General features: G+C 50.6%; 1 protein-coding gene across 3 annotated transcripts in view; it reads left to right on the forward strand.

Moving 5' to 3' along the window:
- Positions 1-9,629, forward strand: part of LIMK1 (LIM domain kinase 1) — a 29,070-nt gene extending 19,441 nt beyond the window's left edge. For 2 of the 3 annotated variants that reach the window (XM_087417757.1, XM_087417758.1), the window contains 8 exons: positions 16-102; positions 408-539; positions 2,052-2,111; positions 2,375-2,440; positions 5,220-5,376; positions 7,751-7,806; positions 8,070-8,227; positions 8,310-9,629. In XM_087417757.1, the coding sequence (XP_087273883.1) occupies positions 16-102; positions 408-539; positions 2,052-2,111; positions 2,375-2,440; positions 5,220-5,376; positions 7,751-7,806; positions 8,070-8,227; positions 8,310-8,472 (879 nt within the window). In that variant the 3' untranslated portion in view covers positions 8,473-9,629. The remainder of the gene's footprint in view (positions 1-15; positions 103-407; positions 540-2,051; positions 2,112-2,374; positions 2,441-5,219; positions 5,377-7,750; positions 7,807-8,069; positions 8,228-8,309) is intronic. The other variant, XM_087417759.1, reaches the window with a different exon arrangement.
- Positions 9,630-16,714: the final 7,085 nt, after the last annotated feature.

Consider the following 16,714-nt stretch of genomic DNA (forward strand, 5'->3'; position numbering starts at 1 on the left):
GCTGTCCCCACACAGGTGACACACCGGGAGACGGGTGAGGTGATGGTGATGAAGGAGCTGATCCGGTTTGACGAGGAGACCCAGAGGACCTTCCTCAAGGAGGTCAGTGAGCGGGTCGGACTGTGGGACGTGCCGTGGTCCCACCCCTTCCCTGATTGAGCGGGGGTGGCAGAGGGCTCTGGAGGGTGTGACGCTCAAGCCACACATTGAAGGAAGAGAAAGTATCTTCCAGGAGGGTGAGAGGGGCAAGGGCATCCTTCAGGGTGGGAGCAGCCCAAGCAAAGAGCACAGCGGCCTGCGGGTGTGGAAGGGCCCACAGGGGCACGGAGGCACCTTCATCTCGGGGACAGCAAGGGAGGAGGAGACGTGGGCACAGCCCCAGGCCCAGCCTGTTTGCACCCTGCCAGGTCAAGGTCATGCGATGCCTGGAGCACCCCAACGTGCTCAAGTTCATTGGGGTGCTCTACAAGGACAAGAGGCTCAACTTCATCACCGAGTACATCAAGGGGGGCACCCTCCGGGGCATCATCAAGAGCATGGTGAGTGCCCGGGCCGAGCCCGCTGTCTGCCCCGTCCCAGCCACTCCCCTGTGGGGTCCTGGGCAACCAGCTCCTCTCTGGGCCCCAGTCTCCCGAGCTCTTCAGTGGGAATCGGCCTCTGGTCTCCAGGGTCCTCCAAACTCTGACTCTGAATCGAATAGGGAGCTACCCACTCAAGCTGGGGCCCAGAGAAGGGTGGCACCTTTGCCGAGGGGAGACACAGACCGTCAGCTGTCCTGCCGGGTGCCAGTCCTGCCTCAGAGCAGCCCGACCCGGCCGTACCTGCCATAGATCGGAACACCTGAGGAGGGGCACGTTCCGTTTCCTCTCTGCGGTGGGCCTTGGTTTTGCTTTTGGCAAAACCAAATCCTTTTTACTATTTACCACATTCCAGAAAATTCAGAACTTTCTTTAAGGGCTTGGATAAAATCACACACCCGTCTTTAGAGTGAAGTGCTTGCAGGGGAGCCTTCCAGCACTCTGGCGCTGCTGACAGTGCCCGGGGCCCCAGGGCTTGCCCCACCCCAGTGCCCCTGAGACTGCAGGACCCTGCTCCCTCCCATGCAGATTCCTCACTCCCTGGGCTGGACTGCCTGGCACTGCCAGAGGCCGTCCCTGCAGGCTCCTGACAGGTGTCACTTCTTGGGAGGGGTGCTGAGGTCATCCACAGCCTGGAAATGCTGGGCTGCGCCCACGTGGACTCCCTCGCTGCACTTGGAATCTTTAATGCACTCACATCCTCACCCTCCCACCTGAGGTCTCCAAGGGGCCGGGGCCACAGACAGGCATTTCCCCACGTGGTCGAGCCCAGAGCCCTGCTCTCCCAAGTGACTAGCGGCTGGTGCTCTGCGGGCAGCCTCACCGGGCCTTGCTGTCTTGGCCTGGCTGTGAGCGTAGCTTCAGATTGTTTAAAAACTTCAAAGAGGGCTGGCCCCGTGGCTTAGCAGTTAAGTGCACACGCTCCGCTACTGGCGGCCTGGGTTCAGATCCCGGGCGCGCACCGACGCACCGCTTCTCTAGCCATGCTGAGGCCGAGTCCCACATACAGCAACTAGAAGGATATGCAACTATGACGTACAACTATCTACTGGGGCTTTGGGGAAAAAATAAAAAGGAGGAGCATTGGCAATAGATGTTAGCTCAGAGCCGGTCTTCCTCTTCAAAAAAAAAGAGGAGGATTAGCATGGATGTTAGCTCAGGGCTGATCTTCCTCACAAAAAAAAAGAAAATAACTTCAAAGAATAGGATATTGTAGAAAATAAGTAGAGCTTTTTTTCTCAGAGAAGGCGGATCAGGAACTATAGAGGAGTATACCCCCTCTTACTGTGGGAAATCAGTTCTGTTAGAAAATTGTTCTGAATTATTCACCCCCATCCCTTAGAAGGGTGAGTGCGGAGGAGAGTGGGGGTCATCGCACCCTCTAGGACGCTTGCCCCCTCCTGCCTCTCTCACCCAACTGTCCTGCCACTGTGGCCCCTGTGGCCCCTCGTGGCCATCTCTCTCCACCCCCAGGACAGCCAGTACCCGTGGAGTCAGAGGGTGAGCTTTGCCAAGGATATTGCCTCAGGGATGGTGAGTATGCTCTGCTTCTCACTTCCCGGGAGCGTGGGCTGGGTATAAAAAAAATCCGACCCCACGTATAAAACATGGTCTGCCGCTAACCTGAAATTCCACGAGGGGTTTAGAAATGAAGCCACAAGGAAGCTTCGAGAGAGGGCGGAGGGGATTGAATGGACAGCAGGAGGAGCACCCCGACGGCCTGGTGGGGGCGGGCAGGGAGGTGGGAGCCTCTGGGTCCCTCCGCGCAGCTGCCTCTTGACTCCGTGCCCCCCCAGGCCTACCTCCACTCCATGAACATCATCCACCGGGACCTCAACTCACACAACTGCCTGGTCCGCGAGGTGAGCAGCCCGGGCCCGGGCAGCAGGAGCCCTGCTGGCCGCACTCCCAGTCTTGGGGCCTTCCCTGAACAGGGGTCCCTGGCTTGCCTCCCGCTCCAGTTTGGCCTGTGGGAAAGCAGCGCCAGGCCAGGAAGCAGGCAGACCTGGCTCTGCCATTTACTGGCGGGATAGCTCCGCCCCCGGCACGGACATGCCAGGCTGTAGGAGGGCATGATACATCAGTGAAGGAGAAAGGATTGTGTAAACGGTAAAGGGTGGTGAGCGTGGCGTTCACTGAGAACAGCCCACAGCAGAGTGGCCAGGCCTGTAGCAGGCGGCCCCAACAGCTACGGGTCTGGAGGAGGGCCTGGACGTGTGGGCCGGGGTGGTCAGGGCAGGCTACCTGAAAGAGGCTTTGGGGGGACATACTTAAGTGGGGGGCAGGGAGCCCAGGGTCTAAGGGGTGGTGATTTAGGGGACCACAGGCAGTCCACAGAAGGCAGGAGGGAGTGACTGACCATACCTAGCTAGAGAGGCAGCATACTGGTTTCCTGGGGCTGCCATAACAAAGTACCACAAACTGGATGGCTTGAGACACAGAAATGTATTTCCAGAGTTCAGGAAGCCAGAAGTCCGAAATCCAGATGCTGGCAGGGTTGGTTCCTTCTAGAGGCTCTGAGGGAGACTACGCTTCTCTCCTAGCCTCTGGTGGCTGCTGGCACTCCTTGGCGTTCCTTGGCACATCACTCCAGTCTCTGCTCTGTCTTCACGTGAACTCCTTCCCCCTGTGTGTCTGTGTCCTCTCCTTTTTTGTGTGTGAGGAGGACTAGCCCTGAGCTAACATCCATGCCAATCCTCCTCTTTTAGCTGAGGAAGACTGGCCCTGAGCTAACATCCGTGCCCATCTTCCTCTACTTTATATGTGACGCCACCACAGTGTGGCCTGACAAGCGGTGTGTTGGTGTGCGCCCGGGATCCAAACCTGCTGACCCCTGGCCGCCAAAGCAGAGCGCACGAACCCAACCGCTACGCCACGGGGCTGGCCCCTGTGTCCTCTTCTTACAAGGACACTGGTCGTTGGATTTAGGGCCCAGCCTCACCCAGTATAACCCCATCTTAACTAATTACATCTGCAAAGACCCTATTTCCAAATAAGGGTATTTCCAGATAACCAGTTAGGTTCTGGGCGGACATGAATTTTGGAGGGAACACTATTCATCACACTACAGGCAGGTTGAGATCCAGTCCTGGAGGAGGAGATTCCCCAGGCAGGTGTTTGCCAAGTGAATTGAGTACAGGAAGAGTGTTTCTGGTGGCGGGAACAGCACGTGCAAAGACCCAAATGTATGACCTTCAGGAAGCGATGAGTTGCTCACGTGGAGGGTCTCATGTGAGGGTCTCAGCCCTCTGGGAATGTCCAGGAGGCTCTTGGGAGCAGTGAGCAGTGATCACAGAGGTGGGCCAGGCTGGATCCACGGGCTTTTGGGGAGCCGGCTCGGACTGCCCCTGCTGGCTGTGGGCGTCACTGCAGGGCCCGGCCAGTGTGGTGGGCAGGGTGAGGAGAGGGTGGCCTGTGGCAGCCTGGATCCCACAGCAGGGGCCATCCCTTGAGAATCTGATGAGCATCGTGAGCCCTCCTGTCCCCAGGGTACATCTGTGCACAACCCAAACCTTTGCCTACCATTGGGGGCCTCTAAGAATCCAGTGGTCGCCCTGGCTGCTTCCCTGGAGCTCTCTCCCGTAGCAGCATCTTTGGACCCCCATACCATTAGCGGGGCTCATCAAAAGAGCAAAGTCCTGAGCCTACCTCAGGTCTTCTGAAAGGGCTGGGGCAGGAGTCAGCATTTGAATAGTCCTGGTGGACCCTGGTCTTCAAGAACCATTCCTCGGGCGTCTGAGGATCCTGGGTCACGACTGCCCTCCGCCCCAACCAACCTGCCACCTGGTGTTACACCTGAGGAAGTGGAGCCCTGAGAGGGGCTGTGTCACCTGCAGTCCCATCAGGGTGGTCTAGGGATGCTCGTTCGACCCCTCCCCTGCCCCCATATCTACTGTCTTTGTAGAGTTTTCTGTAGGTAACTATCCGTGTTTCTGTCACTCCCAGAGGCAGCTCAGGGTCCTTCCCTGCAGAACGAGCCTGGTCCTAACCCCCACCTGGCAGGGCCCTGCTGCCTCGGCCTCTCTGTGCCCGCTCCTCAGTGTCCACGCAACAGCAGCCAGTCCTGGGGCTGGCAAGTAGGGTCCAGATTTCCAGGGCCCTGACACCAAGCCTACGAGGCCCAGGCGCGGAGGACCTCCACAGCCCCCTGACTGGGCAGTGATGCCCCAAGGCTCCCCACCTGTCCCTCTTCTCTCAAGAGGACCCTCCCTGATTTTCCCATCTTGCGGGGCAGACACAGCAGTCGGCATCTCCACTCTGTAGGGTTCCTGGCCGGGCCCTGGGAGGGGCTGCTACAAACCTAAAACAGTAGAGCCAATCTGCTGGGTGGCCTTGGGCGACTTTCTTAACCCCTCTGGGCCTGAGTCACCTCACCTGTAAAGGGGGGATAAAAATAGCATGTACGTCACCAGGTTGTTGTAGGATTAAGAGAGAAAAGCTGTCACGTGCCAAGCACAGGGCCTGGGTCTCTGATTAGAATTCCTGCCCTCTTACCACAGCAAGCAGCACCAGGGCCCTGCTGGGCACACTGAGTGCTCCAAGGTGTGTTCTCTGGGCTGCTGTGGGTTGCTGTGGGGTCCAGGCTAGGAGTAGGTGGTGCCAGGAGCGTGTCTCAGTGTCACCTGCTTCGCTGTCACCCAGAACAAGAATGTAGTGGTGGCCGACTTCGGGCTGGCACGGCTTATGGTGGACGAGAAGCCACAGCCGGAGGACCTGCGAAGCCTCAAGAAGCCAGACCGCAGGAAGCGCTACACGGTGGTGGGCAACCCGTACTGGATGGCGCCCGAGATGATCACCGGTGAGTGGGCGACCCCGCTCGCCGTGTGCCCCAGGCCTGGGGTCCAGCAGAGCTGCAGCCACCTGAGCCCGGCCTCCCCCAGCCTCCTCGGCCCCTCAGCTTCCTCTTTGGGTCCTGTAATTAGTCTCCCACAGCTGCTGTGACATAACCATACACTTGGCTTAAAAAGAAATTACCGTAGAGTTCTGGAGGTCAGGAGTCCAAGGTCAGTCTCTCTGGGCTAAAGTCGGTGTCAGCAGGGCTGGCTCCTTCCGGAGGCTCCAGGGGAGAGTGTTTCCTTGCCTTCTCAGCTTCTAGAGGCTTCTCATTCCTCGGCTCATGGCCCTTTCCTCCATCAAGGCGAGCAGCGTAGCGTCTTCCCTCTGACATCTGTGTCCTTCGTCACAGCTCCTTGCCTGATCCTCCTCCCTCCCTCATAAGGACTCGTGATTACGTGGGGCTCACCTGAAAGTCCAAGACCATCTCTCCACCTCAGGAGCCTTCGCTCAGTCACACCTGCAGAGTCCCGGGGAGGGCCCAGGGATTAGGACGTGGACCTCTTGAGGCCATTGTTCAGCCCAGCACAGGTCTTTTCTCTCCCGCACCAATTTTTTTTTTTTTTTATCAGGCCTGTCACACAGTGGTTCGTGTGTGCCCGGGGGTCGGTTATAAAGCCCCCCACAGGCAGGTGATGTGCAAACACAGGGTCAGGGCAGGCAGACCCTGGGGCATCTCAGTGCTGGCTCTGACCACCAAAGTTAGCATAGCCCCCCACCACAACTTCACCTGTAATGTGGGATTAACAGTCCCTACCTTTAAGGGGTGGTGTGAGAATTAGATGAGATTTGTAAATTCATCAGCGTCCAGTAAATGAGAGTGGCTGTACGATTGTTGCTGACATCGTGGGTGGTTGGTGTTATTCCCACTTTACAGATGAGGAAACTGAGGCTCAGAGAGTCTAGCTCAGCTCCCAAGGCTGCTGTAACAATTTACCACAAACTAGGTGGCTTAAAACAACAGAAATTTATTCTCTCGTAGTTCTGGAAGCCAGAATTCCTAAAATCCAGTAGAGCTGTGCTCCCTCCAGGGACTTTAGGGGACAATCCATTCCTTGCTGCTTCTGGCTTCCAGTGGCTGTCTCAACACTCCCAGGCTTGTGGCCACATCGTTCCAATCTCTTCACATTGCCATCTCCTCCTCTCTGTGTTGTCTTCTCTTCTGTCTCTCTGTGTGTGTGAGGAAGATGAGCCCTGAGCTAACATCCGATGCCAATCCTCCTCTTTTTGCTGAGGAAGATTGGCCCTGGGCTAACATCTGTGCCCATCTTCCTCCACTTTATATGGGATGCCACCATGGCATGGCTTGACAAGCGGTGTGTCCGTGCGTGCCTGGGATCCGAACCTGCGAATCCCAGGCTACCAAAGCAGAGCGCGCGCACTTAACCGCTACGCCACCAGGCCGGCCCCTGTTCTGTCTCTCTTATAAGGACACTTGTGTTAGGGCCTGCCTGGATAATCCAGGATTTTCTCATCTCAAGATCCTTAACTTAGGGCCAGCCCCGTGGCTTAGCGGTTAAGTGCGCGCGCTCCCCTGCTGGCGGCCCGGGTTCGGATTCCGGGCGTGCACCGACGCACCACTTCTCCGGCCGTGCTGAGGCCGCGTCCCACACACAGCAACTAGAAGGGTGTGTAGCTATGACATACAACTATCTACTAGGGCTTTGGGGGGAAATAAATAAAAATAAAAAAATCTTTTAAAAAAAAAAAAGATCCTTAATCACATCTTCAAAGACCCTATTTTATTTATTTATTTTTTCTAGTGAGGAAGATTAGCCCTGAGCTAACGTCCATGCCAATCCTCCTCTTTTTGCTGAGGAAGACTGGTCCTGGGCTAACATCCGTGCTGATCTTCCTCCACTTTATATGGGACGCCGCCACAGCGTGGCCTGACAAGCGGTGCGTCGGTGCGCGCCTGGGATCCGAACCCGGGCCGCCAGCAGCGGAGCGCACACACTTAACTGCTATGCCATGAGGCTGGCCCCTGCAAAGACCTTGTTTTAAGATAAAGTAACATTCACAGGTTCCAGGGTTTGACATGGTTATCATTCAGGGCCACCACGGAGTCCATGACGTGCCCAGAGTCACACAGCTGGCCAGTGACCGAGCTGGGCCTGGAGCCCCTTGCCCGGGGCTCTTCTCCTTACCCCAGGGCTCCCAAAGGATTTCCCTGGTGGGGTCAGGGGCAGAGCCTAAACCAGGAGGTTGCTGGCATCTGCCTTCTGGTCCCGACCTGCTGACCAGGGCACCCATCCAGCTGCCCGTCCCTGGACTGGCACCCTCGCTGGCTGGCATCCCTGGCCCTGCCTCACCTGCTGATGATCAGTCTCTTTGTGCAGGCCGCAGCTACGATGAGAAGGTGGACGTGTTTTCCTTTGGGATCGTCCTGTGTGAGGTAGGTCCAGGGGTGGGCAGCAGTCAGCCTCAGGCCCGGTGGCTCCTTTCCACTCCCCACACTCGTAGGCTGCAGGCTTGAAGTCTGCTGGGGCCCCAGGCCAAGAAGGCTCCTGGGAACGGGGCTGCCCACAGCAACCTGCATCCTTGGGGGGTGTGGTGGGCAGGCTGGCACCAGGCCCGGTGTGACCTGCCCTCAGACCCCCCTGGGTGGCACCCAGCCCCAGGGGCCCCTGAGTAACAGCTGGGCCTCGTGCTGGACAGATCATTGGGCGGGTGAGTGCCGACCCTGACTATCTGCCCCGCACCATGGACTTCGGCCTCAATGTCCGAGGCTTCCTGGACCGCTACTGCCCCCCGAACTGCCCCCCGAGCTTCTTCCCCATTACCGTGTGCTGCTGCGATCTGGACCCTGAGAAGAGGTGAGTCAGAGGGGCTCAGCCGGGGGGTGGGGCCAGTCCCCAGCAGAGCCAGGACCCACCGTCCCACTGCCTGTCGCCCTAGGCCCTCCTTCGTGAAGCTGGAGCAGTGGCTGGAGACCCTCCGCATGCACGTGGCCGGCCACCTGCCACTCGGCCCACATCTGGAGCAGCTGGACAGGGGCTTCTGGGAGGCCTACCGGCGTGGCGAGAGTGGACTGCCTGCCCACCCTGAAGTCCCTGACTGAGCTCGGCCTGCCCGGCTGCCCCCGTCCCCACCTCCGGAGAATCCACCCCGCGCCAGATTCTTCTGCAGGAGGTGGCCGAGTGTGGAGCCCTCAGCAGGGCAGCAGGCACCCAGACCCCTCCCCAGTGCCAGGCCCTGACTTGCCTTCTTCTACCCTGAGGGCTGTGGCCCCTGCCCTGTCTCTGTCCCCGGCTCCAGAGCTGGCCTGGCTGCACACACATCATCACCTCGCCCTGCCTTACCTCTGTCTTGGGGGGCCACCCCATCCCGCTTCTTGCATGAGCTGGCGGGCCCGTGTGCGTTGGCCCCGTCCCGCGCCTGCCGCCCCGGCCGTCCTGCACACGCTCCACCTGTCTGCAGCTCCTCCCAGGCTAGGCTAGAGAACGGCTCAGCCCGTGCCCTGTCACAGCTGGGTACGTAGGAGGGCGTGTCTCAGGGGAGAGGCCATGCTCCCATCAGCTAAGCGGGAAGTCTGGGGCCCATCACCCCTGGGGGGTCTAGGTAGCAGCAGATATTGATAGCTATCCAAACCCCCAAAGCAGACGGAGGGCTGCTCCTGCGGGGGGTGTCCACGTTGGTAGGCAGCAGCCCTCTTCCTTTGGGTCTTTTCGTTTCTTTGTTGAAGCCACTTTAGTGAGAAGCAGGTCCCAGGCCTCGGGAGGAGGGAGGGCCCCTGGGCCAGAGCTGCTGGGAGGAGCAGCAGAGGGAGGTTGGGCAGAGTGGACAAGGCAAGTGTTCACCGGCACCCCAGCCCCCGACGTTCATCTCGGGGCCCCTCCTGAAGCCTTCCCCCGCAGCCCCTGCCCACGCCTCCCCACGCCCCTCTGTCCTCTGGGTTCTTTCTGTGTAATCTATTTTTTAAGAAGAGTTTGTATTATTTTTTCATACGGCTGCAGCAGCAGCTGCCGGGGGCTGGGGTTTTATTTTTTGGCGGGCGGCGGTGGGGGGCCATGTTGTCACTTTGCTTCAGTTGAGCGTCTAGGAAGTAGCAAAACTGTGAAGCCTTCTCAGTGCACTTTGAACCTGGAAAACAATCTAAATAGGCCCGTGGGACTACGACTCAGAGAGGTGGGACACTAACCTCCGTCCGGGAATCGTGGTGTCTGAGGAACAAACCCAGACTCAGAACAATAAAATCAATTCCGTGCTCCCCCCAGAGCCCGCGTGGCAGCATGTGTCTGAGGGCCCCAAGGAAATAGGACGAGAGAGGAGCTCTGTGATTAGAAGCCTGGTGGGAAGACAGGAATGGAAGGGCGGGTGAGGGTGGGCGGAGGATGCAGAGGGCAGGGGCAGAGGTGGCAGCCCCGGAAGGCCGAGTGACGACTTCCCCAAAGCTGGGTTTGGGGCTGGGAGGAGCAGGAGATCCTGGGGAATGTATTGCTTTCATTTCACGTTTTCTTCTTTCTGAGATTTAAAAGGTTCAGGCAGGACAACAAACCACACTAGTTATTTCAGACAGGGCATTTACTCCAGGGAGTTGCTTACACAGGTGTTGAGAGACCATGGATGAGCAAGAAGTGGACACTGAGGCAACCCAGAGATGATGAACTGCAGGAAGCGGCTACTACCCCTGGCTGGGCATTGAGGGAAAGAGGAGGTGACTTTAGTTATCTGGTGTTGTGTATCAAATCACCTCATGAACTTGGGGGCTTGAAATAACAGTGACGCTCATGGCACTATGGTCAGAAGACCACTCGTTCTTCTCTGTCAAGAATTTGGGAGCAGCGTGCCTAGGTGGTTTTGGTCTGGGGTCTTGTCTGAGGCTGCAGTCAGATATTGCCCGGGGCTGCAGTCCTTTGAGTGGTGCCAGAGACCAGAGGTCGTCCACTTCCAAGGACCCTTGTGCGTGGCTCACTCACGTGGCTGCAAGTTGGTGCTGGCTGTTGATGAGGGGCCTCTCCACGGGGCTCCTTGAGTGTCCTCGCAGCGTCCTCTAGGGCGAGCGTCCCACGAGAGCAAAGCAGAAGCTCCACTGCCTTTTGTGACCTAGTTTCGGAAGTCACACATCATCACTTCCACCACGTTCCACGGGTCGCACTGGCCAACCCTGATTCCCTGTGGGAGGGGACTGCACAAGGCCACAATTCCCAGGGCCGAGAGGGGTCACTGGGGCTCATCTTGGAAGCTGACAGGAATTGGAGGGAGGAGCCCCGTGCTTGGGTTATTGACATGTGTTGGGGGAAGGACTGGATTCTAAGCAGTTGGTGCTGGAACTTCTAAGGTAGGTGCAAACGTGGCCAGTGCTGGAGCTAAATGCTACTGCTGACTACTAGGGAGTCCCCTCCCTCCCTTCATTGTCCGTCTCCCTCAGCTGGCCCCTGTTAACCTTAACAGGCAAAGAAGTCTGGGAAATGTAGTTTTCAGCAGTCCAGCAACAGCATCACAGAACAAAAGATGGAGTGGGCTTGGGGCTGAGATGCAATAAGCAACAGCACAGTCCCCCCTTTGGCTACTCGTCACCCCTACACACCTTTCTACCATGCAACTAACAACTTCATGCTTCCACCTAACAAAGGGCAAGTATCCTTTGTACACAGATGCGTCATTCTCTCCCTAAAAGCGGGGACGGCGAAGTTCCGGGAGTCATATCCTTCACTCAGTGTTAACTCAGTCGGGATTCCACTTGAATATTCTGTAACTTAAAGTCTCAAATAGTAAAGGTCATCATCATCGTCAACACTTTTACATAATATAAGGCAAGTAGAGGGAAAGATAAATTAGTGGATAGGCACGTAAGCAAAGAAGAAAATATGCAGAGTCGTTACAGTCCTCTTCCCTACAACTGATTATGATGTCTTAATTGATTTTTAACACTTTATAATGAGATATAATTCACATGCAAGTCACCTACTTAAAAGGTAAAATACAATAGTTTCAAATGTATTCACAGTTGTGCAACCATCTCTGCAATTTAGTTGTAGAATATTGTCCTCACCCTGATAAGGCATCCCCATGCCCATTAGCAGTCACTCCCTATTTCTCCCAGCCCCCAGCCAGAGGCAACCACTAACCTACGTCGTCTCTATAGATCTAGATGTGTTTGGGCCATCCGATATGCAGTCTTCTGAGATTGGCATCTTTCAATTAACATATTTTTGAGGTTCGTCCATGTCGTAGTGTGTATCAGTACTTCATTACTTTTTGTGTAGAATAATATTACACTATATGGATATACCCCTGTTATCCGTTCATCAGTTGAGACGTGATCAGTTTCCACTTTTTAGCTACTATGAATAATGCTACTATGAATATTGGGGTACAAGGTTTTGTGTAAATGTATGTTTTCATTTCACTTGGTTATATACCTGTGAGCAACAACTCGGTGCTTAACATTTTGAGGAACTTCCAAATACTTTTCCACATCAGCAGCAGCATTTACATTCCTACTGGTGATGTATGAGGATTTCAGTTCACGTCCTCACTAACACTTATTATTGTCTGTGATTTTTATTATAGCCATCCTTGTGGGTGTGGAGTGGTATCTCATGGTGGTTTTGATTTGTGTTTCCCTAATGACTAATGATGTTGAGCACCTTCTCACGTGTTTATTGGCCATTTGTGTATCTTCTTTGGAGAAATGTCCAAGTCTTTTGTCCATGTTTTAATTGGGTTATTTATCTTTTTGTTATTGATTTGTAAGAGTTCTTTAAATATTCTGGATACAAGTCCCTTACCATATATATGATTTGCAAATATTTTCTTCCATTCTGTGGGTCGTCTTCTCACTTTCTTGATAGTGGTCTTTGATGCACAAAAGTTCTAAAGTTTGATGACATGGACTGATTACTTAAAAGACAAACAACCAAAAGTCACCAAAGAATAGAAAATGTGACTAATCATTTATTTACTCAATGAATGGAATTTGTAGCTTAAAACCCTCAGAAAAAGAAAACTTGTGGCCCAGACGGTGTCACTGGCAAAATTAAAGAAGGAAAAACACCAGTTCTACACAACCTTTTCCAGAAAATAGAAAAGAACACTTCTGAACTCATTTTATGAAGTCAGAATTACCCTCTTACCAAAATCAGAATCAATACAAGAAGAGAAAAATTACACTCTAATATCATTCAAGAATAAGAGCAAAAATCTTGATCTAAGTATTAACAAATAGAATCTAGCAATATCTAAAGAGGATAATGTACTGTGACCAAGTAGGGTTTATCCCAGGAATGTAATAGTGCTTCAATATTTTAAAAATCAGTCCATGGAAAACCATAGTAAGATACCACTTCACACTCACAAGGATGGCCATAATTTTAAAAAAGAAAGAAAGTGTTAGCAAGAATGTGGAGAAATTGGAGACCTTGTTCTCTGCTAACTAGAATATAAAATGGTGCAGCCACTGTGCAGAACAGTTTTGTATTTCCTGAAAATGTTAAACATTGAGTTACCATATGATCCAGCAATTCTACTCTCAGATATATACATAGAAGAAATGAAAACATATGTACACACAGAAACTGGTACATGAATGCTCATAGCAGCACTATTCATAATAGCCAAAAAGTTGGAAACAACCCAAATATCCATCAACTGCTGAATGAATAAACAAAATCTGGTATGTATCCATACAATGGAATATGATTCAGCCATAAAAAGGAATGAAGTACTGATACACGCTACAACATGGATGAACCTTGAAAACATTATGCCAAGTGAAAGAAGCCAGACATAAAAGGTCACAGTTGATGGTTCTATGTGTATGAAATGTCCAGAATAGGCAAATCTATAGAGACAGAAAGTGGATTAGTGAGGGGAAGGGAGGATGGGAGTGACTGCTAATGGGTATGGAGTTTATTTTCGGGGCAAAGAAAATGTCCTGGAATTAGATAGTGGTGATGGTTGCACAACTCTGCAAACACACTAAAAACCACTGAATTGCACACTTTAAAACAGTGAATTTTAGGGTATAAAGTTCTTAAAATCAGTCAATGTAATCCATCATATTACCAGATCATATCAAATGATGCTGAAAGCATCTGACAAAAATTCAGCATCCATTCCTGGTTTTAATAAAAACAGCGGGAAGGGGCCGGCGCCATGGCTTGGCAGTTGAGTGCGTGCGCTCCACTGCTGGCGGCCCCGGTTTGGATCCCAGGCGCTCACTGGCGTGCTGCTTGTCCGGCCATGCTGAGGCCGCGTCCCACATACAGCAACTAGAAGGATGTGCAACTATGACATACAGCTATCTACTGGGGCTTAGGGGAGAAAAAGGGAAAAAAAGGAGGAGGATTGGCAATGGATGTTGGCTCAGGGCAGGTCTTCCTCACAAAAAAACAAAAAACAGCAGGGCCGGCCCGGTGGCATAGTGGTTAAGTGCGCAAATTCCGCCTCGGCGGCCCCGGGTTTGCAGGTTCGGATCCCAGACGCGCACCGACACACCGCTTATCAAGCCATGCTGTGGCGGTGTCCCGTATAAAATAGAGGAAGATGGGCACGGATGTTAGCTCAGGGCCAGTCTTCCTCAGCAAAAAGAGGAGGATTGTCGTCGGATGTTAGCTCAGGGCTGATCTTCCTCACACACGCACAAAAAAAACCTCAGCAAACTGAAAACAGAAGGTGACTTCCTTAAACTGATTAAAGGCAGCTACGAAAATCCCACTGCTAACGTTATACTTAATGGTGAAATAATGCGTGCTTTCTTTCTAAGATGAGGAAAGAGGCAACGAGGCCCAGACTCACCACTTGCATTCACCACTGTACTGCAAGTCCTGGTCATTGCAGGAAGACAAGGAAACAGACAAGAAGCAAAATATGTACAGTTGGAAAGGAAGAAATAAAACTGTTCCTATTTCGGAAGACAATTGTCTATGTAGACAATCCTGATTAATCTACAAAAAAAAAAAAAACCTAATAACTAAGTTTAGCAAACTTAGAAGATACAAAGTACCAAGTCAGCCTAAAAAATCAGTTGTGTTTCTGCATACTACCACTGAGCAATTGGAAACCAAAATATTTTTAAGTACCATTTACAATAGTTCCCCAAAAAAGAAAATAAACCTAACAAAATCTAAAAGTTATAAATCTAACAAAATATGTGTGAAATCTGTATGCTGAAAACTGTAAAATGCTGAGGAAAGAAAGAAGACCTAAATACATGAAGAGACGTATTCATGAATTGAATGACTCAACACAGTTAAGATGTTAATTCTCCCCAAAATGATCTATTGACTTCACATAATTCCAATAAAAATCCCAAGAGTATTTTTTTGTAGAAATAGACAAGCTGATTTTAAAATTTATATGGAAAGGCAAAGCGACTAGAAAAGCTAAAATAATTTTGAAAAAAGAAAAAGTTGGAAGACATACTACTCAATTTTGAGACCTATAGACTATAGTAATGACAGTGAGGTATTGGTGAAGGGATAGACACATATACCAATGGGACAGACTAGAACCCAGAAGTAGACCCATATTTATATGGCCAGTCGCTTTTTGAGGAAGATGCAAAGACAATTCAATAAAAAAGGATGGTCTTTATAACAAATGGTGGTGTAACTATTGGACTTCCCTATATCCTAAATAAACAAAATCTCAACCTTATAGAAAAATTAACTCAAAATGGATCATAGATCTAAATGTAAAATGTAAAAGTATAAAATGTTTATAAGAAAACACTGCATGTTTTCTGCATGACTTGAGTTAAGCAAAGAGTTCTTAGATATAACACCAAAAGCACTCCAAAAAGGAAAAAGAAAAATGTTGATAAATTAGACTTTGTCAAGATTAAAACTTTTCCTCTGTAAAATACACTATTAAGATAATGAAAAGACAATATACAGACTGGAAGAAAGCATTTTCAAATCCTATATCCAACAAAGGGCTTATATAAAGAACATATCAATAACTGCCAAAACTCAAAAATAAAGCATTCAATTTTTTAAAAGTAGGCAAAAGATTTTAACAATCACTTCATCTAGAAAGACATACAGATGCCAAATAAGCACATGAAAAGATGCTTCACATCACTGGTCATTAAGGACATGCAAATTAAAACCGTAATGAGATGCAACTCACACCTATTAGAATGGCTAACATTTTAAAAACTGACAATACCAAGTGTTGGTGAGTATGTGAAGCAACTGGAACTCTCATATGTTGGTAGTGGGAATGTCAAATGATACAGTCACTCTGTGTTCCTACACAGTCAAACACACACTCAATCATACACTCACCAGATAACTTACCATATAACCCTGCAATGCTACTCCTAGTTATTTACCCTAGAGAAATTAAAACTTATGTTCACACACACACGCACACACACAAAACCCTATGAGTACATGGACGCTTCTAAAAGCTCTATTCATAATTGCCAAAATCTAGAAACAACCCAAATGTCCTTCAACAAGTGAATGAATAAACTGCAGGAAGTCCCTACAGTGGAATACTACTTAATAAAAAGGAATGGACCATTGATACAAGCAACAACATGGATAAATCTCAAAAGCACTATGCTGAGTGAAAGAAGTTAGTCTCTAAAGATTACATCCAGTATGATTCCCTTCCTATGATGTTCTAGAAAAGAAAGACTGCAGGGAGGGAGAACAGATCAATGGTGGCCAGGGGTTAGGAGTTGAGGAAAGATTTGACTACAGAGGGGCAGCACAAGGAAGTTTCTTGAGGGTGGTGGAACTGTTTTGTATCTTGGTTGTGGTGGTGGTTATATGAATCTATAAATGTATTAAAACACATAGAACTGTGAGTGAAAAAAGAAGTCAATTTTACTCCACGTAAATTTTTAAAATAATATTTTTAAATCTAACCAAAGCAGATGGCAAGTCAGGAGAAAATATTTGCAACGTATAGAAAATATTTGCAAGTCAAAGAATTCTATATTATATGAAGTGTTCCTACCAAAAAGAGAGATTATAAGGTTGTAAATGTAAATTATAAATGAAAAAACAATTTATATTCTGTTTACAAAAAACTAGCTTGAAATATAACGATATAAATAGGTTAAAAGTAAAAGGATGGAAAAGGATATACCACACAAACACTAATTTTTTTTAAAAGCTGGACTGGCTATGTTGAGATTCCATTCAATTTGATGCAATTTGATTAACATCAAACTAAGTCAACTTCAGACCTGGGAAAATGATTAGGGATAAAGAGGGAATTACAAAATGATGAAAGAGTCAACTGACCAAGAAGACATAACTATCTGAAATGTGTGTGCACCTAAAAACATTGTTTTGAAATACATGAAGCCAAAATTCCTAGAACTGAAAGGAAAAATAGAC

The sequence above is a fragment of the Ceratotherium simum genome, chromosome 26, assembly GCF_057802395.1.
Source record: "Ceratotherium simum simum isolate JZ-2026a chromosome 26, ASM5780239v1, whole genome shotgun sequence".
NCBI lineage: Eukaryota > Metazoa > Chordata > Mammalia > Perissodactyla > Rhinocerotidae > Ceratotherium > Ceratotherium simum.